Source organism: Lupinus angustifolius, chromosome LG06, assembly GCF_001865875.1.
Source record: "Lupinus angustifolius cultivar Tanjil chromosome LG06, LupAngTanjil_v1.0, whole genome shotgun sequence".
NCBI classification, from domain to species: domain Eukaryota; kingdom Viridiplantae; phylum Streptophyta; class Magnoliopsida; order Fabales; family Fabaceae; genus Lupinus; species Lupinus angustifolius.
In genome coordinates, this window is record NC_032014.1 from 9,675,782 (window position 1) to 9,698,907 (window position 23,126).

General features: G+C 29.7%; 1 protein-coding gene across 1 annotated transcript; it reads left to right on the forward strand.

Moving 5' to 3' along the window:
• LOC109349700 (protein MOTHER of FT and TFL1-like) lies at positions 7,849–9,734 on the forward strand. Its single transcript, XM_019590615.1, has 4 exons — positions 7,849–8,102; positions 8,248–8,309; positions 8,421–8,461; positions 9,476–9,734. Exons 1-4 carry the CDS (start codon positions 7,851–7,853, stop codon positions 9,697–9,699), a joined length of 579 nt encoding a protein of 192 aa, XP_019446160.1. The 5' UTR covers positions 7,849–7,850; the 3' UTR covers positions 9,700–9,734.

The window sequence follows — 23,126 nt, forward strand, 5'->3', positions numbered from 1 at the left end:
TAAACTAAACATATATTGACATATCATAAAAAATGTATGGCTTAATAATAATAACCATCATTTGAGTCATACATACACTGATGTGTGATTGATTAATAGCCGAGAAATTTAGGAATTTAATAGCTGAGAAATTTAGGAATTAATTTATAATGAAATAATCAATCATAAAATTAATTATTTTGAAATCAAACATTATGAAATTCACAAATATAAAGACTGAATAGCCCAATGCAGATGACATCAAAGGAAGACCCACAATAGAATCCCAGATAAATAGAGTCCATTTGTCAACATATAACCTGAAAACGATAATAATAAGGAGGGATGGCAAAAAAACCCGATCCGTGGGTACCCGTGGAAATACTCGTAATGAGTACCCACAATAGCTTATGGGCGGGAATGGGCTTTGTGATATCTGTTCCATGAGTATCCGCAAATTTATATATTTAGTTTTTAGTTAAATTATATATATATTTTTATTATTTTAAGATTATATATCATATACTTTATTATTATTTCATAATAAATTACACATATTGAATATAATAATAAACTTATTATATAAATATCATATTATTCATGTAACAATTATTTTTACATATTGATTATTACAAATTATATAAATATATAATTAAAATTAAAAACTCGTTAGGTACCCGTAAATACCTGCTACTCGTACGGGTACCCACAAATATTACGGTTTAGGCATGGAAAAACACTATCCATACTCCTCCGCGCCCGTTGCCATCCCTAATAATAACTGATGGTTACTTCAAAAATATGCCAATCACCAAATCACATCAAACATAGTACAGTAGTAAATATAAAAATAAGAATTATTTAAAAATTACCTTAAAATGAGATATAGTATTCAAAATGAATATGTGAAAATTCACCACTGGATTTTCCTTGTTACATTTTGGGTATTTATAAAGGGCAAACAGGACAGCCTTGACTATTTCTCATTTAAAGAAATTGCTGACATTTATTGAGAAATGCGTGACAAATATAATTCAAGAATAAAATAAATATGTCATTTCTCAAATTAAAATAATGAAAAAGCCTATTGTTTCGGCTTTTAAGTTGGGTATTGGTGCCCGTGCCCTCTTCATGAAGCCCTTTTATGTCAACAACTTTGACTAATTGTCTTTATGACCCCCTAACCACAATTCATAGAGTATCCATCGGCGTAAAGAGTTCTTCGTTTATTCTTCCAATGAATTAATCTTTCAGGTCATATTTATGGAATTTATCATCCTATCCCAGCAGAATATAATTTAATGAATAAATTACACTAAATTTTATGTGTTTTAGGAAAATCGTACAAATCATCCATCAATTTTTTACACCTGCATAAATCCCTAATTTTTATGTTTTCATGACATTAGCCATCGTGTTTAAGAAATAAATATAATATTTTAAACTAAAAATGTGATAAGTGAAATTAAGTTAAACAAAATATGGTATATTGTGGAAACAAGTCCAAATAATATACAAATCAATGTATTTTTATTATTTTTTGTTACAAAATGCATGAACAATTCTAAAGAGATGTTGTTTAAATTGATCTTATATTATATCCTAATAAACAAAATAATAATAAAAAGATATTGACTCATATTATTTGGACTTGTCTCCACAATATATCTTTTGTTTAACTAAATTGCATGATTATATTTTTTGTTTACAAGATTACATTTATTTTATGTGCAGATGTTATCAGTGTAATGAAAATATATAAAAATTGGGGGTTTGTGTAGGTGTACAAATGTGAAGGGTAGTTTGTATAATTTTACTAAAACTCAATGAATTGAATGTCAATATAATTTACTCTAATTTAATTTAGCAAATGTTCAATCATGTAATAATCCATATTAATTTATCTAAAAAAGTGAGAGTTACTAAAAAAATTCATCTCTTATATTTTAAGTCAACCAAATTAGAACAAATAATGCAAAACAATATTTTCTGTTTTTATAATATATTTTTAATTGGATTAAGACAAAAAAATAAATGCGATTTTCCATTCTGTATTGTATAGCATGTCCAATAATTAGTCCAAGGAGAAAGAAGTTTTATCAAAAAGCCCTCAAAATAGAACACTGCTGTACACAATTCTTTCTTCAAAGTTTACCCAGCACTAGATACCAAGGAAGATGTAATAAGGCTTAGTTAAAATAACTTTATTTTTTAAAATGAAAAAGCGATTTATAATTATCATTAAACTTTAATGAGCTACGATCCTAATGCATTCATCTTTACAAGGCCGTACAACATCCTATGACATGCCCCTTTTGCCAGATGATTCAAAAACATGTGTTAGTGAATAGTGACTTAGGAAAGGCTTTGAAAGTGAGAGCAATTGTGCTTATGCAACCAAATGAGACTTGTGATGTTGTGCATTGCTACTGTGGCATCATGCTTCACTCTTTGAGTTGCCTTGAATCATTTTCTGTTACCACAAGTGGGTACCTTGTTGGTGATGAAAGTGTGAGAAGATTGAAGAGGAATTTCTTGAGTAACAACGCCAATGTCAATGGTATTCCATGTTTAGCATAACAAGGATATCTTATTCTGAAATATGTCCTAAATCATGTCTCACACTAATAAGCGTTGAAGTAAAAAATGACATATTTATTATCATGACATGTTCCTATTGGTAGTGCCAAACAGAATTTGACACATGATTGAAGATAACAGATACTTATTCGGTCTAGGAGGGTGCTCTAAGTGCTTACATAGCCTCTATCTTGTAAGTTTTAAAAGCAACAAAAGTTCTACTTTTTCTAAATATGTGTTGTTTTTATGTTCTTTTCTTTAACTTTGCTTCGGCTTAGCACTTTTTCATTGGGAATTTGATGGATCTCGTTCAAATTTGAAGAAGGTCAAGCTGATTCTCTAGTTTTTTATTTTATTTTTAAGTACATGTTTATAGTTCAGTAATTCTTATTTTTTTAAATGAATTCTTATATTTTACATAAGCTATCAATTAGATTTTCTCTAACCGGAAAATTTTATTACAGATACAAACAAAGGCCTGCTCAGTTTGTGGTAAAATAAATTAATTAAGAAATTGTAATTTATCATATATTGAATATGAGTTGGATGATGATTGCTATTGTTAAGTGTCACATTGATCATATTTTTATGTCATTTTAACTACTTAATCAACTCAAATGAATAAAATTATACTAATACATGATTAAAATTTATTTAAATGGCCAAGTCACACGTATGGAGTATTTTATATGCTTAATTTGGAGGAATTATTGAAAGAAGATAAGTTTCAGACAAAAGCAAGGATTCAACCATGAGTAGTCTATGTAAAATTATGATAATGCATTCTTCACTGTTGGATTAAGCTGCATTTTGGATACATTGTTGCTAACTGATGGATTTTCAATGTGAACAGTCAAATCGTCGAAATATGGAAAACTTCGTGCACTAAGCGCAGGTTTTTGCGCTCAACACACTGAGGAAAATTTCTGAAAATTTAGCTATTGGTTCATCTGCGCTCAGAGCACCTATTTGAGCTTAGCGCAATGGGTGGTGTGCCAAGGGTACCGAGGTGCGCCAACTGCAAGTTGGTACGCTGAAAGGTCAAAAATCGCCAGCCGGAGGCTGCGTCCAATGTATAAGTGGTGCACTAAGTGCATGAACCACCATGTAGGTACTATTTCAGGACTTCCAACTCAAGTCAAAAGACACACATTTTGTAATATTGATTTGTAATACTTCTTTTCTAGGTTTCTCAGATAGCTTAGCTCATTTTAGTCTTTGGATCAAGGTGTAAGTATTAGAGAAGCTAATCTATGCTCATTTGTGTGTGGTTCTACCACTCAATGAGTTGTGTTTTATCTCTATCTTATTTACACCTTGTGAACATGAGCAACTAAAACCCTTGTTGAGATTGAATGTAGCACGAGTTTGACTTATACACACTGATTTACCATTTATCCATAAATTTTTTGTTATATTTGAATTGTGTACTTACTTTAAGCATGTTTTGAGTTTTTTCAACTTTTTGCATGATTATTAAAAAAGGTGCTTAGTTTTCGAACTTGCATAACTCAACAAATAGTATATTTTCTAGACATATACTTATATTATTTGTCATCTCATGTGTATTACTTATTAGTATATAGACAAAGTGATAATTTTGTGATATTATAATTCCCAAACTGAGTGACATAAACTTCTAAAATAGAGGTATGCCTAAAAGTTCATAAAACTTAATTTTATCATTGTAATTACTAGACATAGAACTATTCTTGGTAAAGTGTTAATGTAATACATTGATGACTAATACAATTGAGATGTATCATTTTAATTCAACTTGCATACATAGATTATTAGACATAGAGACATGATTTTGTAAGTCATATTTCTTAATCTTATGAACTGAAGTTGCTAGACATAGAGCTTTATTGTATAAGTTGCTAACAAAAAAAGCCTTTAGTGTTTGAAGGTTATTCTATGGATTAATCGTTATTGAATAGATGTAAATTAAGAATCAGATATGTATGGATAGTAATTGTGAAATTCAATCACAACTCTCCTTCTCATTATATTACAAGTTCAATTAATTGTGTCACCAATGTTGATGATTTGATTCTTGAAAGCGACACTTATTGGGAGGGACAACCCCGAACCTCGAAAGAGATTAGTTCCTTACCCAAAAGATGAGGGGATACCCTTGATAGTACCAAAAAACAACTCTTTGAATCATAATTTAAAATAAAATTTTTTAGATGAAAGCTTAATATCTAATAAGTCATTATAGATATGTCGATATAGTTTTATACTCATGACTCTCTTTTTAATAAAAGTTATACTAAATGACATTCATTGATATTATAACATTTGTAATAAATGGCATAGCTTAAAATGTTTAGTAAATTAAATTTTTAAATAAATTAAATTTGAAGTTTAACTTGAAAATAAGTAATATTAAATAAGGAATAAGCACTTTTTATACTATATAAAATATTAAATCGGAAAATACCCATTCATAACACAACCATTTTCAATTTAATAATAGCTTTCTTTACATTTTTAGACAACCCTTTATTGACAAAGAAAGTATTAAATAAGGAATTAAATGTACCAACATCCAACATACAATTTTTTTTTACTAAGAGGGAATAGGAGACATTATCCAATTAGTGGGATTTTAACTCGGGTTCTCACACTTATGTCATACAATTCTATTAAGTGAGTTGATTCTTGGTGACCATAGTGTAAATTTTAGTCCCCATAAATTTTCGAGATTTATTGGGTGGCCTTTTCTTTGAGGACTAGCTTGGTAGGTAGTATATCTTTTGATGACTAAATTAAATTTTTACTCAAAATTTAATTATGCATTTCACAGATTATTAAAAATTAGTTATTTGATGAATTTTTTAATGTATAATTAGAGTGGAAATTATTAGTTTTCTTAAAGGAAAATGTAGGAGGACTTTTCTAGTGTGTCATAGGCTACATGTTTAGGATTTAAATAAAACAGACATTTAATTAGGAAATGATGCAATTATCCTACTTAAAAGTGAGACATTTAATTTTCCTATTAAAACTTGTATTTATAAAATCATGTGACTTAGAGCACATACCAAAAAAATCCGATGTGATGACATAGTAGAATCCATGTCAAATCTCAGTTTCTCATATTCTCCAATACTTGTTATTATAAGATATAAGATGTGGAAAAATGTATGCAATTATTAGAGATTTATACATTGTTACTCTATTATTTATTATTCATATTTAATTATTATTGAGTTTTCAAAAAATTAATTTAAATAAATGATAAATTATATGATGATTGTGTATAAATTTTTACATAAACAATACATAAATATTACACTCATAAGATATTGGTGTTTTTCTAAGAAATTTATACATTTTTGCATCATTTATTGTCTCTATTATCATCTGCTAATTGTTCATAAAGGATAAACATTAAATTTATAATTTAAATCGAATTATAATACTATAATATAAATAAATATATATACACATATATATTCTTAAAATAGAGAAAATTAACTAAATATATTCCAATAATCCTAGTTGACGTACAAGTATTCTATAGAGAGGGAGATGTTAATTTCTTTTAATATTTTTAAAGATAAATATATAAATTTATAATAAATATAAATAATTATATATTATTTTTTATTTATTATTGTATCACATTTATCTATTCGGTAATAGAGAGAATCATGATTTAAAATTTGTCACAAAAAATAAAATAATTGGCATTGGTACTGTGGGGCACCACACACGTGTCACTCATCCCCTGTTCTTGTTTTTGTGATAGCTCTAATTCATGAATTCGGTTTCTTTTATGTACTTACATTATCAAGGAACTATTAAGGCTTTTGATGAAGGAATATGATTCTGAGTTAGGATTCTCTTTATAATTAAGAGATGAATACTTCAAAAAATAAAGGGAATTATAATTTTTATTAACATATTTATCCGTTTTATTATAATGAAGTTATAGTTTTATCATTTAAAATAAGTGCAAAAATATGTACTTATCTTGTTCGATTCTCTAGTGGGGTAAGTACTTGTTTTTCTTTATATTTTCTATAATAAAAGTAGAATTTTATTATAATTAGAAGGATAAATGTGTATTAAAAGTTATATTTCCTTTTATTTTTGAAATATTTACTTCTCCATTAATGAAAATTGATCTTAACTCTTAATCAAATAGCGTAAGTCTTTATTAAATTTCCATTTTGGTTAACATGAATCACATGTCCCAAAGTCTCTCATAATTTCTTGTCCTACCAATTAAAAATTTATACATAAATAGAAAAAATTTAAATACAAAATGCTACATTTTTATATTAATTGTTCAAAGGAGATTGGACTAAAACAAGATTTGAGGACATGAGTTGGGACAAAGGATATGAATCCTTGTATGTTAAAAGTTTATATGAAATTTATTTATTGGGAGGGAATATATAACTTCAGGGTATATTTGTAATTAGGATTTTGTAAGTGAAATGGAGGGCTTTGAAGCCACACCACCAATGTATTTCATCACTTTCAAATTTTCACTTTTTTCATTCCTCTATAAAACTCAACTCAGAGATATACCCGAAAATAAATTACTTTCTTACCTATAAATGAATATACATTGGTTATAAAAAATATTAAAGGCATCCTCAAATTTTTAGATTTAGTGCATGTTTGGTAGGAGTTAAATTTTGAAAAAGTAAATTATGCATGGTTAACAATCAAATGAAATTATAAACTTTGTTTCTTTTTTGTTGAAAAAATAAGCTAAAACTATAAACTCTAAAATTATGGGTTGATTTATTTTTGCTTAGCTTATTTTTCTTCAATTTTTTCACTTCTCATTTTTACCTCATCATAAAACTTGATATTTGTGTACCACTTATTTTATGAATTTTGCTATTCAAGTTTGACAACTTCTTTTTATTTGTGTCATATTGTTTTTTAGTATTAATAATAATTTTTATATTGTATTTTATTTTAATATTTTTTAACATTTGTTATGCAATAATAGAAATTAGAAAAATTATAGTAAAAATATATAATGGTAAATATTTAAAAAATGTACATTAAAAATAATGTAAAAAACAACTAAAATAATTATAACATAAACAAATAATATCATACTCTTTTTTATAATTTACTATATAAAAAATCTTTTTAATATTCAATTTTGAACTAAACTACCCAAACATAAACACATAAACACTTTAATCTCAACTTTTAAACTGAAACTAAAAACACAATTCTTTTATACACTTCCTATATAATCCTTGCTCCCTGCACTATAGAAATCACCACCCTCTGATATCTAATAAGCGCTTATGCCTTCTTTGCCTCCTTGCAACTCCATTTTCTTGTTAACCATTTCCTTCCTAATCATGGCCACCTCCGTTGATCCCCTCATAATTGGTCGCGTCATAGGTGACGTAGTTGACATGTTTGTTCCTTCTGTGAACATGTCTGTGTACTTTGGTACCAAGCATGTCACTAATGGTTGTCACATCAAACCTTCCATGGCTGTCGACCCACCCAGAATTACACTCACTGGTAACATTGATAACCTCTACACTCTGGTAAGTTATAGGATAAAGGTTAAGTCATTGGTCAATTAAACAAAATTAACGATCTTGCATGCACTTTCTTGATTATTTTTTGGTCTCTACTTTCTATATTCTTGCATGCTATCACTGAACAAGTTTGTGGACTATGTTCATGCAGGTCATGACGGACCCAGATGCACCAAGCCCGAGTGAACCAATTCACCGCGAGTTGATACATTGGTTGGTGAACTTTATTCTTTTGAAACTCAACTCTTCTTTTAATTCCTTGTTTTTCTTTCAAAATAAATCTTACGTTATATCAAAACTGATCTTGTTCTTTTCTTTATCCAGGATCGTGACTAACATTCCTGGAGGGACAAACCCAAATCAAGGCAAATTAATGAGACCTTTGAATCTTCTTTCACAGAATTTTGTTTATTTTGTTTTATATTATATTCTATGAATGATCATTTTTTCATAACGCTTTTATATACATGAAAAAGAATTTCACCTTAACAAGCCCCCAAGAGTTAGAACAATTGGTAAAGATACATAACACAGTAGTATAGATATATATATATGGACTGGTTTACCATACTCTATTTCCAACGGTTCTCAGTTTACTGTGTCATAGACTCATAGAGATCTTAAACTGGCAAAAATTAACATGCATGGTTTCTTTAGCTTCTCCCATGTTTCAGATTTTTCTCTAATAAACGTATACAATTTCCAGTTCAGGTTATATTACATCATGGCGTGCCTTTGTTTCAAATTATCAAATAGTCCTCTTACAAATCGCTTTGTTTTTATACTTACGTAATTTGTATCCCTCTAATTATAATTGTTTTCAATTTTGTTTAGTGTAGTTACTGTGATTGATTGAGATTATTGTAACCATTGTGATATGAATTTTGTTCATATCGTGGTATGATTTTTTTGCTATTAAATGAAATATTTTTGAATTCCATGTCATTATGTGGTTGTGTAGGGATTGGATGTGATCATGTCATTATAATTATACTACTGCTGTGAACAACCACAATATTGTAACCGCAAACTCTCTGTAATTTAAAAAATGATTAAGACAACTCAAATATATTAATTTATCGTCTCATTTTTTGAAATCAAAACATGCGGATAGTGCACACAGGCCCGAATATCTCTTTTGCTATATAGAGCAGAACCATGATTTTAAGCTGTGGCAAATTGTTGGCTGCAATATTGTAGTTGGCGGTATTCACAATAACAACTAAGACTGCATTTGTCCGTATTAAGTCAATCTCTGTTATTTTTTTGTATCCGAACCTAATTGTAATAAATGCAACATAATAATCACAACAATCACAATTTAAAATCATAATTGAAAGAATTTATTTCCAATTATTAATTACTTAACCTTGTTGCAGGAAATGAGATCCTTCCATATGGTGGACCAAGGCCACCATTGGGGATACACCGCTACATCCTGGTGCTTTTTGAGCAGAAAGGACCACTGGATCTGGTGGAGCAGCCACCCTCTCGTGCAAGCTTCAACACTCGTTACTTTGCTAGACAATTGAACTTGGGACTCCCTGTTGCAACTGTCTACTTCAACTCTCAGAAGGAACCTGCATATAGGAGGCGCACATGATCAACAATGTGGGCATTATATTAAGCAATTAAGACTTATAGTTTCTCTGGCTTTGTTACTTTACTTTTTTATATGCTTCGCCTTTGGTTTAAAACAAAAATAATATAGTTACATTTTATATATTTTGGTGTGCTTTACACATGTGACTATGTGATCTCATTAAAAGGTGAAAGTTTAATTCCTGGGAGTGACACTTATTGAGAGGGACAATTACGTAATTTAATTCATAATCTTAGAAATTAGATTAAACTGAATTTCTTAATAGGTTAAATCTCTTAATAAAGTCGATAAATTTCTTCCATAGTCTATGATTATCATATTTAATTTATAAAGGTAAATAAAATAAATGCTGATAAAAGAGGGAGAAAACATTTATGATATGGAGAATTGGAGGATCAAGGTACAATGTGTAATAATCTAAAGATTATGGTGTTCACATGTCCTCCATTTCATGTCAAAGGTTAATTGAGTCCTTGAACCTGCTCAGATCAGACAATGTGTGTTAGTTGTTGTGGATATCACCTGAAAGTTATATGGTTCACGCTAAATCTGTACTTGGTTCATTTACTCATACCACCGTCGGAAAATTTATGTGGGTAGTGTAATTTGATTACACTATCCCACGTTTGGGGTAGATATTGAATTAATTACGGGAATGATGTAGTTTTTATGGATATCGTGGATGAGGTCCACGATTTTACCAAAGTCGTGGATGGGAAATGCGATTTCCCACAAATCTCGTGGACCTAAGCCATGACTTTCTTACACCGTATCAGCCTTCATATAAGTCGTGCACCTGGGACACGACTTTCATGCCAATGTCGTGGACCAGGTACAAGAGTTTCATGCAATTCTCGTGGACCTAAGACACGAGATCCAAGTCGTGTCTTGGATCCATGATATCCAAACAACATATATACATCCCCGTCCCAACTTAAACCACACCGAATGAAGAAAACGTATGAGAAATATTTAGGATAATTCATAATTGAAGAAGTGTGATTATTATAGGTAATTAAAAATACTTTATACTTTTCAGTTCATTTAATTGTGTTAATTTTATTTAATGTTACTGTATGTTTAAATGTAAATATTGTATGTTTATATGTATATGTCAATTATTTGAGATATTGTTAGTGATGATGAGGACATTGAGCTATGTGATAATGATGATAATGTTCAGATTACCACTAGTGAACCAGTTAGCATAACATATGACACTTCTTCATCTTTTTTCGTTAGCATTGATTATCAGTTTAGACAAGATTTTCCATATAGAAGTACTCACGTAAGCATTGATATGGATAATGATCTTTTTGTTGGTATGCAATTTGAATCAAAGGAAACAACAATAAATGATGTAAAACAAGGCAAAACTAAGTTATATAATGTTACAATTCATGTAATATCAACTTGTGTAATATATTGAAATTCTAATTTATGTAACATTAATTTGTGTAATATATTAAAATAATTACACCCATAAATACACACATATTAATTACATTTTAAAAATTTATGTTTACCAAAACGGAACTTCAATGAAACTTGTGGACTGCACCCATGAGATTCACCACAATTTAAGGTATGTCGTGGACTGCACCCACGATATTGGTGCAGGGTTAGGGTTTTAATGAAACCCGTGGACCTGAATCACGAGATTGGAGTAGGGTCTTAAATGCAAATCGTGGATCACGTCCACGACTTTAATGAAGGTCGTAGATGATAGCCATGACATTGGCCCATGCTAGGGTTTAGAGCTAGAAAACCATGTACGACTAGGGCACAACTTCCACAACCAGGTAGAAAGTTGTGGACCCTATACATGAGTTCCTCGAAGTCGTGGCCCCCATCCACGACTTCCAACCTCTATAAATTGGGAACATCTCCCCTCCATTCTCACACCAAATCAAAATCCTTCATCCCTTCCGAATTACTTCCAAATATTTCTCGATTTCCCGATATCTTTAGTCCAAAAAATGGAACATATTGGTACATGTCCTATTAACCCTTCCCTTCTCAACCTTCAAAAAGATCATGTCTCCACCAACATATGGAATGGTGGAGAGGTTACGTTTCGAGCAAGATACAATTTTTGGCAACGATTACCATCTGTACCGGTGTTAGAAGTTATTTGTAACACCATGTTAATGGAGCTGTTGTTACTGGAATTACGAGCGCAAATTGGGAAATTATTTGTCACAACTTGTTGAGTGTAATCCCAACGGATAAACAAATTATGGGCCAAAGAATCCAAATGAATTGGCTAGACTCAACCTTTGTCGTGCTCCTAAAAGGTGTTGATGATGTCGTTATTGAACAACATGCAAGAGCCTTCATATTACGCATGATTAGAGGCTTCCTCATGCCAGATACATCAGGGTCACAAGTCCACCTGATGTATCTCCCATTGCGGGAGGACTTATCACAGACATTCCAATATAGTTGGGGTTTAGCTGCATTGGCATGTCTATATCGCGGATTATATCGTGCGATGCTGATTGGTCGCCAGATTGAAATTGGAGGATGCTTACATATACTACAGTCATGGGCATATGACCACATCCCAATGCTAATTCCAAGATTACACAATGATGATTTACAAATATTTCGTTTTGTCCAAAGGTAAATAATTTTTCCAATTTTTTTCAAATTATAATAGTTTATATGTCAAACTATTTATATAATACTAACTTCATATAACATTACATTTTAGGTGGTCACAACATCTAATCACTACCAATATTCCTAGTCATACAACCAACATAATACGATCAATGTTGGATCGCTTGCGCATTGATTAGGTAATTTCTGTAATTTGTTAATATTAATTTATTTATTACTATTTCTATTTTTTTGTTACTAATTTTTTTTATATATTAGTTTGTCTGGCCCCATATAGGAACATTACCTATGTGGGCACCATACCTGATATAGCCCGAGCACGTGTGTCACTCATCTGCTTTGCACTTGCTGAGTGGCATGCTGCTGATCAGATTATGAGGCAGTTTGGTTTACAACAACTCATCCCAGAAGATCCAATTAATATGGAGAAACAACACAAGATGGATCTACGTGGAAAAATGATTACAATTGGCCACAAAAGCATAACTAGTGGATTCAAATTTGGAATAGTCGGGAAAGCTATGTGGTAAATGGTTTTCTCGATGACCACCCTTTGTATTAGTACTCGCAGTATATGCAGTGGTACTTACAAAGGAGAAGGAAATACATATATCTAGACAGCACATATTCGACTAGATCGGTAAGAATATGAAATTTTCTATTTCTAATTTATTTTGAATTGTATTGACATATTCTAACCTTATAATTTTTTCCACTTTTTTCAGTACAATTTTATTAAAATGATTCGGGATAGGTGTGCTCCTACAAATGTGTTTCCAAATTCGTTGCAGTCACTGAATGACGTCTACCTAAACTGCAATGAGATGATGAAAGTGTTTGCTCAACTACTTCCAACTGCCTTCTCCTCAGGTACTTCGCAAACTCCTCCTACACAACAGTTTCAAATGCATGTTGCACCTGAGTTTCAGCAACATTATGATAGTCAAACTCAGACGAATACTTATCCGCAAACATACACTCAAACTCCTGCTCCTCAACAACAACAACAACAACCCTTTGGGTTTGAAGGTTTCTGAGCAATGTGTGACTACTCATTTTCTCACTTAACATCTTCTTCGCAATTTCAAGGAATGTCATCAATGTTTGGCACAACTTCAAATACTTCATTATCGGCATTCCACTCTCAACAATATTATCAACCGACAATGTGTCCAACCACCTCGAAGGAGGAAGACACCTGGATGTGGAACATCATCTCATAGACACCATTAAGAATTTCTATTCTCGTTCTGTTTTTTTAATGTAATCATTTTTGAATTCCTAATACAATTATCGATCTCATTTCTAAGAAATTGTCTTATTATTTTAATTTATGCATTTTATTTTTAAATAACTACTACAATAAATGTTAAAAAATATCAAAAACTTTAACCAAATTTCATAAAACTAACACTTTAGTAAAATTATCATATTCAATTAAATTTTACGATTTTAATTTAACATATTTTTATACACTAAAAATCATAAATCTTAACTTTTTTTAAAATACTCACACTACAGTTAATAAAACTAATCCCTAAAACAATAAATAAACCTACCATATTCGTGTAAAGGGGAAATTCAAAAATCATTATATCTCATCCAATCTTGTGCATAGTGTACACGACTATGGAAGTCGTGCATATCATCCACGACTTCGCTTGAGGAGAGAGAGTGTGTAAGAAAGTCATGGCTCAAGTCCACGAGATTGGTGGGAAACTGCATTTCTCATCCACGACTTTGGTAAAATCGTGTACCTCATCCACGAGATCCATAAAAACTACACTATTTTCGTAATTAATTCAAAACTTATCCCAAACGTGGGATAGTATAGTCAAACTACACTACCCACATAAATTTTCCTACCACCGTATATATATATATATATATATATATATATATATATAAAGTATGATCTGTTTACACTCAAGTTAAGTTATACTAGTTACACTTATTTTCATATATTGATTTTCTTAAATTCAACGGACCAAATAATTGAAAATTAAAAGTCATCTAAGATTCTTCTTTTTACTCTCGTCACTTTTTCACTCACTCATTTAGTTTGTTGGATTTAAGAAAATTCATGGATATAATTAAGTATAATTAATATAACTTAACTTAACTATAATTAAAAGTTAGTCATCACATGATTAATTAAAAATGGCATGTACATGTATATTTTAATCTTGACTTTTTAAATAATATCTACGTGTTCATATTAACTATTTTCATTTTCCACATATACACCTATGCTTTTAATTATATAATGGGGGAGGACTTGACAATACTATAAGAGAGACTTGGATATCATGACGATCTGGATCCTCTCCTGTAATGGAGAGGCCAGTACTAACCTAAGATTATGACACGTGGCAATTCAATTTTTAATGGTTAGGATTTTAAAATGCAAAAATATATTTTTAATTAAATTAATTCAAAAAATAAATTCTATCTTCCTCCTCTTCAACATCCGTTACTTCCTCCATTGCTACACAAGGAGAGAGAAAACACAAACACAGAAGAGATAAACAAGATATGACTATTGGCTCATCCTTTTTCTTCTTCTTCTTCGACGGTGGCATTATAGGCGGTAGCCTGGAGAGCACAGAGTTAAAAAACAAGAGATGACTATTGACTTTCTAGACTTTGGGGTTATGTGCTTGCCATGGATTTTAGAGGGAAGAAACATAAGTTTTGATGATGTTACTTTTCTATCTGTGTTTTCTCCCTCATAAGTTTTGGATTACCAGGAATGTTGCTAAAAAAATATGAAACCCTACATGGATGGCCTAAATTTTCACCATGGAAAAGGTTTCCCATTTTTCTATCTGTGTCAACAAGGACAACAAATATCTCAAAATATTTGGTCCTTCCAATTGAAAAAAAACTGGGTTTCATTCAGTATTTTTTTTCTCTCCTAGTGTAGTAAAGGAGTAGATGCAGTTGGATAGGAAGATAGAATTTATTTTTTGAATTAATTTAATTAAAAATATATTTTTGCATTTTAAAATCCTAACCATTAAAAACTGAATTGCCACGTGTCATAATCTTATGTTAGTACTTGCCTCTCAATTATAGGAGAGGATCCAGACTCATTTAGGAGGAAGAGTGACACAAAATTGCAGTTGTTGAAGAAAGAACTCATGTTCGTCAAACAAGGCAAAATGAGTATGAGTCAATATTTTACCAAAGTAAAATATAATCCCAATGAAATTGCAAAATTTGAGAATAGTTGAGATAGAGAATGCAATCAGGGAGGCGAGAAAGCAGAGGATAATTATTCATAATTGAATTCTAAATATCATGAGATACTTACACCTACTCAAGGATGGGGCAAAGAACAAACTTTAACTTAGTTGGAAAATATATTGACCAAGGAAGATTTTTAGACAAACATGTATCTAAAGTTTCAATAAATGAAGAGGATATACACACCCGATATAGAGATGACAAAGCATAGAAGAAGTATCACCTTGAGGATGATCGATGTTAGAAATGTGATAAAGAAGAATATGACCTCCAAGCACCATTTTCTACATGAGAGTTTGGCTCTAGTGAAAAACTAGATGATGAAGGACAGCCATAGTCGAATAGAACTAGGATCATCTATCCCAAAATTTCTTGTTCTAATCTCTTAAACCAATTATATTATATCAAATAGTATAAAAATATTTTTTTATTTTTTTATTTTTCTTTTCAAGTAGGTGTCAATTTTCAATTGGTTCAAACACGATAGGATGTAAAAAAATAAGACAACTAATCTCCATTCTCTTAAATGACACTAAGGAGATTTCCACATCATGCATGGATAGATTGGGAGAGTAGGTAGAGTTTGTCACAGTGAATGACAAATTAATCAATCATGATTATGAGTGGATTATTGATTCTGATTTTTCCAAATCTGAACTCTACCAAATGGCAGTCATAAACTCATAATCAATGACTGGATTATTGAAAGGCTTACCAAATCTGAAAGTTTTAGAAATGGGCATGCGCCTATTGTACATCAAATGAAAATGATAATATGGAAATAATAATTATAATAAAGGTTATGTTATGTTTTTAGATTGTTCCATTTATAATAAATAAGTACTTAATTCATTATGCACTATGCATAAAAGATTCATTCTTACTTTATAGACACCCACTTTAAAAAAAACTAATTACATGCATTTAAATAATAGTAAAGATTTATCAACAACTTGTTGGTTCATTCGCAAGCAAACTAGTTCACAAAATATTACTTATTAAAGCGAGTAGATACTTTTGATTGGGTGAACCGTGAACGTCCATTTACCTGCTCATATAAATTAGAAAATTGATACACAAATCAGAAATAACATACATATATAATACATAGACTCTTATAATTTTTTTTATCCTATCAAGGTATCTCATGACCTTATAAATAAGGAATTAATTCTTTCTGGGTATATGACTATATCTCTTAATTAATGTACTCCTAAAAATTGAACAATTAATCTTTTGATCATCCCAAAGATCTAACAAAACTTAACATAACTAGCTAGACTAACGTCTAGTTGGTATAGACCAATTAAAGTGGGATTTAAACATTGGCTCAATAAGTTGGGCTAAATATATAATTGATTAGTTAATATATCAAAATGATACTTTTCTAGCTAGTTAAGCATAGTTGAGAGAGTTTCCACGTACCAAAATGTCGATAACGGTGCAACTCATTGCATATATGATGATGAGAATAATAGATTTTCATGCTAAACCTTGTGAAGCAAACAACTCTTGCAAGAAACTCAATTTCGTTGCCTGTACGACCTTGAAAAAAATAGATCTATGTCTCTATGTGCGTTATATGTGAGAGAAAAGGTGCAACAATAATTTCAAAGATATCTGGGACAGATAATTTTGAGAACTTTGTACGGTCTAGCTTTCTGCACCTGGCACATGTTTAAACTATAAAAACTTGGACCAGTTTATTAACTTGTTTTACAATCTGGCTATTTTTACAACATCAAAAATGAGAATCGTTTTATAAACTTACACATGTTAATTATTATTATTATTTTCCAATCCTCACGTCAATTTAAGTTTAACAAAAAAACACGCTTTTTATATGGGTGCCAAGGAGTTTGTGAGCAAAGGTGGTTAATTATCTTGTTTTAATCATTCTTACTAAATATATATATATATATAAATATATATATATATATTGTCCAATAATTACCTATAATAGCTAAAATACATTAATCAAGAGATAATTGCCTTATTTTTTCTGGAACAAGCATGAAAAACATATATTAAGAAACTAGATTTAGCTTGAAATCGTAGTAAAAAAATAATGTATAACGTTATTATAAAATATAAATATGGAGTTTCAAGGTCGAACAGACAACGAGATAAAGATTAATCCAGCAAGAGATTGTTTACTTAACAAAGGAAAGCATGGAAATCACTCACCCTTATTCTTTTTCCACTGCTTTGTTGATCAAAATGCTTATCATCAAAAATAGAGGAAATAATGATCTTTAAATGACTCACATAAAAAGAGTGAATGTTTATTGAAGAGAAGGTGCATTGAGAATATATAGGTGCATAAAGTGCAAAGAAGGGTACATTATCTTTTGTAGTGAAGAAAAGATTATGTGGTGGACATTAATATATAGTAGAGGCTGAGAGTAACTACATCTACCATAGACTAACAAGTGACATTGACTTTCTAGTATCTGCCCTTGTGTAACAATGAGATCAACTCAACAGATATTTAGAGAGAAGGGGTAGATGCAAGAACTGTTGGTTTATCAACCACCAACCATCCTACTACTACATATATAATTTTCGATTTAGTATCCTCTCTGTTAATAAAAAGATAATTACTTCGAAAAATTAAATAAATAGAAATACAATTTTTAAGACATATCAATTACTTTAACTACAATAAAATTACATTTTTATCATTTAAAATAAGGGGAGAAATATGTATGTATTTCTCTAATATGGAGAATATCCTTGTTTATAGTTTTCTTTTGTCAATTTTACCAAGTTAGTAGAAATTATAATAAAATTAAAACAAATTTTAGCTGAGTTGATAATATTTGATTAGTGTTTACCTTTTCTGAAATATATTTTGCTTAAAGCGTATAAAATTTAAATGTTTAAATAAAATAAATAGTTGAGATTATTGTCTATAATTAATGAACTTACATTAAAATTTTGTCTGAATTCATATGTGTTAATTTTTTTAAGACAATAGGGGATAATATTAGAATTTTAAGCTAACTCCTCACTTCTAAAATAATGATAGCTATTAGCTGTGTGGGTTGGTACGGTATATGACGTTTGTCTACCTAACCTCTAAAATAAAAGTCACAAAAAAATAAAATAAAAACCCAAGTCTCATTCTTCACCGCTAAATCTACCTAACCTATATCTGAAATTTTTGGTCTCTACAAAAACCTATTTTTGTTTAGAAATAATAAATTGTATATTTATATTATAAGATGATTTATCTCCTTAAATCTATTTAGTATATAACATATATCTTATTTTACTTTTATAATATATTTTAAAATGAAAACTTCTCGAATGAAGGAAAATAAGACATATGAAAAAAATAAGTGAATTTATGGTGATAAATTATATGTTAATATCAGAATATATTTTATTCTAATATACAATAAATTATTTGTGCTTGATGATATCTCCTTTTCCCTCTTAAAGTTGTTTTCCATAACTTTTCCTTCTGAGCATTTAGAAATTCAGCCCATGCACTTGCTCTAGGTGCGAATTCATACTCTCTTTCTTCACGTGCTTATTCGAGTTTTGGTTGGTACATATGTTTTAAGCTTTAAAGCTTATTTTCCAAATATATAATATAAACTTATTTAATCGACAATTTTATTCGCACTATACCTTTATTAAATTAAGAATAAATCTCCTTTCACCTTTTTAGGAGACTCATACTAAAATATACATGGAAGAAGGAAATGAGAAAGGTGGAATTGTTATTGGTATAATTGCATTGTCATTTAATTTAATTGGCCAATTAAAATAACTATTTTTCTTTTGTTACAAGAGTTTAAAATAAAGTAATTTAAACTGTATTTATGTTGATCAATCACAAGAAATGATAAATGAAGTCATACATTTTATAATACAATAAATGTATATTGTGAAAATGATTGGTGGTTGGTTCTCTATTAGATGTCTCCTCTAATTGACAAAAATAAAAATGAGAAAACAAAAAAGGAATATAAATTGGTGGAATAAATTATGAGATTTAAGCTCTTACACCTGCTTTCTGAAGTATAAGTAACTTACAATTGCAATCAATTGTACAATTCTCTTTTCGTTTTTGAATAAGAGTATTTGGAAAAGCTATTTTCAATAATGATAATGTGTTTAGGAAATAAGATTAAAGAGGTGTTTGGAAGATGTTACTTTAGCTCATGAGATCGAATACCTTATTTCATGATTAAGCTCATAAAATTAGTTTATAATATTCACATAAGTTTTTTTTAAATTATTTCAAAAGTGTTTATTAAATAAGTATAATAATTAAACAATATTTAAAAGTGTCTGATAATAATTAAAGTAGGTTATATCCATAAAAAACATGTAAGGTTAATGTCCTGTTTGGCTAAGCAGGAAAGGAGTAAAAGTGAGTGATATAAAAGGGAAAAATAAATTTTCCATTGTTTGATTGTACCAAGTACCAACAATGTTAACGTGGATTCTTTAGCTCCTAAGGAACGTTGCAACACAAGTTGCACCAATGTAGCACATAGTGCGTGTTATTTCCTAAGGACGAAAAGCACCGTCCATTAGCATTGAAAAATTATATTAAATAAGGGAATGGAGAGTGAAAAAATTATATTAAATAAGGGAATGGAGAGTGAAAAAGGCATGTAGGATAAATATGGATTAAATCGTGAGGTCTATTTATGGGCACTTTTTTTAGGGTTACACAACTTTTGACTTGCTTAATTTACATGAAAGGATGCAAAAAATGTTGCACGCAGAATCTTGTTTATGCAACTTTGGTGAGCTTATCATCCTCTATTTTCGTGCATAGGAGTCATATTAGTCGTTACAGCTATAAGATATTAAAAGGTTGTTTGCGAATTGAGTTTTAGTTGAGAAGAAATGAAAAATAAAAGACTTAATAACCATAAAATACATTAATGAGAAGACTTTGAAGTCTTCATTTTCTCTTCATTCATCTTCAAAACTCAATTCACAAATATATCATAAGGATATATCTGATGGTATGATGGTATAAATAAAATATAAGATAGATACTAGGATAAGAAAGTGGTAAGATATGAGCAAGATAAACTTTTATCATGAATAGTGGTTTGATGAAAAGAATGATGATATCATGACGACTAGTAGTGGTAGTACTAATGTTTAAGTATGAGAGGAAATGCATTAACATATGACACTCATTTTTTCTAACCTGGCTCCCCATGATAAAAAATGCAATAGACTAACATAATAAGATAGTTCCTATCATATAGATTCTTCAAACTCTAGATTGCAATAAGATGAAGTGACATATCTTGTCTCGCTTATCTTTTCTACCAAAAATCCTAAGCGTGGGTACCTAAATTCAAGTTGCAATACTACACTTTACCTATTAAAAGTGGTTATAAATATACTTCCAAAAGGGTAAAAATAAATAGTGGTATGGTTAAAAAAACTTTTAAGCCGGATATTGGAACTTGGAAGGGAAGTGTGCGAATGGTTGTTTGTTTAGAAAAGGACTACCTTACCCTTTCATTGTACTTTTCCTTCTGACATTGCCTCAAGTACAAACGTCTATTAGAAAGCTACATTTGAAGTTTAGCATGTGAAATGACACCATGTGAACTATGAAATACCACAAATCTATTAATTACATAAGAAAAAAAAAAGTCTTCACCACTATTCTTTTTTGGATACATGTCATCTTCTTATTTACTTTTTTCCCTCCAAAATATCTCTATACTCTTATGATGAGCTCACACACACTATTATTTTCATATACATTTTGTATCATTAATTTTTCTTCCTCACATATAACATCACGTGTCGACATGTCATCAACTCACCATTTGCTTTCTAAACACATATTTCATTTGCTTTCTAACAACACATTTCATTATCTCCAAATCCAATTTTAGCATTTTAATTCTTTCTCAATATCAAATACATTTTTATCATCGTTAAATTCTTCCTTCTCTAACTCTTCATTTCACCTACCCTTCATTCCCTCAACTTTTCGTTTCTCTTTGTTGTTTTTTGTCCATCAAATACACATGTAAATATGAATATCTCTTGACATTTATCATCTTTGCAAAACTAATTTATCACTTCATTGCTATTATCGATTAAAAAATTCTAAATTTTAAGAATATCAAGAGTTCCAACATACTTTTCAACTTTTTTAACCTTCAAAATAAAAGATTTATTACTATGATCATAACCCAAAAAATGTTAGACTCAATGAAATGAATTTGATAGAAGAAATCACAAGTGTAATGTAAATGTCAATAAGCTAACAATAACAATACGTGTAGCTGATTCATCAATAACTCAATCAGATCAAGCACATTCATTTCTACAATTTCTCACCTTACTAATTATTAATTCAAGTGTAGACACATAACCAATTTCAAATCACTAATAATATATCATCATCCAACTAACTAACTATTAATTAATAATTTATTATCCAATATTATGATTTCATTGTTAGTAACAAAACCTTAATATAATCCCTCCACCTTCCCTTATGTAATCGTATAATTTAAATTGAAAAAATTGTATTGTTTCAACATCATTCAATATTTACATTAATCTATCTATTCTATTTAAGATTTGCTATTACTCTAAGAATTAGAGTACTTTTTCAGCTCATCAAAGCTTTATGATTTTTCCACTCAATTTTAGTCATCACATTTCATATTATTTGGATTTTAATTTTTCTCTATTAAATATTTATTTTTAATAAAAAAACCATATAGTATCACAATTTGAATTTTCTATTCTCATTAAAAAATTCATTTGAAATTGAAAAAAACATTTCATTTTTTATAACTTTTTAAATATTTATTTTAGTCACATAATATTATGTTTTGATTTCCCTATTTTCATTATTAAATTCAAATTTGAAATTGTTATTTATTTTCCTTTTTTGTTTGAAGATGATAGATCATTATTCATTTGTAGGGTAATATGTGTATTCTTAATGCTGTGAATATATGAGTAACATGCACGTTTTTAACAATACAAATGCACGAGTAACATATGTGTTCTTAACAATATAAATGTATGAGTAGCATGTGTATTTTTAAACATACGAATGCACGAGTAATATTTGTGTTCTAAACCATGCAACAAAAAATTATCATCATGTGCGAATGCACGGGTAACTTGTTAGTTTGCCGATAAAAATAAGTTAGTAAATATAAATTTGTTAATAATAATAAGGGGGGCATCCAAGTGTAAATAACTCATTCTATATGGTATTCATTTATTAGATTAATTACAAATAAATGATGAATAATAACGTACTAACTATGTATAGATCTTTATACCAACAATACATAAATATTGAAAACAATTATTCTGTCGTTTCTTTAAAAATACCACAATTATGCACTTGCACACAAAAATCGACTTTCACTCAGTGATACACACCTGTTATTGATACAAACTGTGTGGATCCAGGTAAATCCTAATCGAATCTGAGTATACTTTCCATTTTTTAAAAATTGCAGACCTACTTTCGACCACACGCATAAGAATGATGGTCATGGATGCCACTGTGCATAATGATAACC

Coding starts and splice junctions, on each gene's coding strand:
- LOC109349700 (XM_019590615.1), top strand. CDS start 7,851: ATGCCTTCTTTGCCTCCTTGCAACTCCATTTTCTTGTTAACCATTTCC. Junction 8,310..8,420: donor CACCGCGAGTTGATACATTG/GTTGGTGAACTT, acceptor TTCTTTATCCAG/GATCGTGACTAACATTCCTG. Junction 8,462..9,475: donor AGGGACAAACCCAAATCAAG/GCAAATTAATGA, acceptor ACCTTGTTGCAG/GAAATGAGATCCTTCCATAT.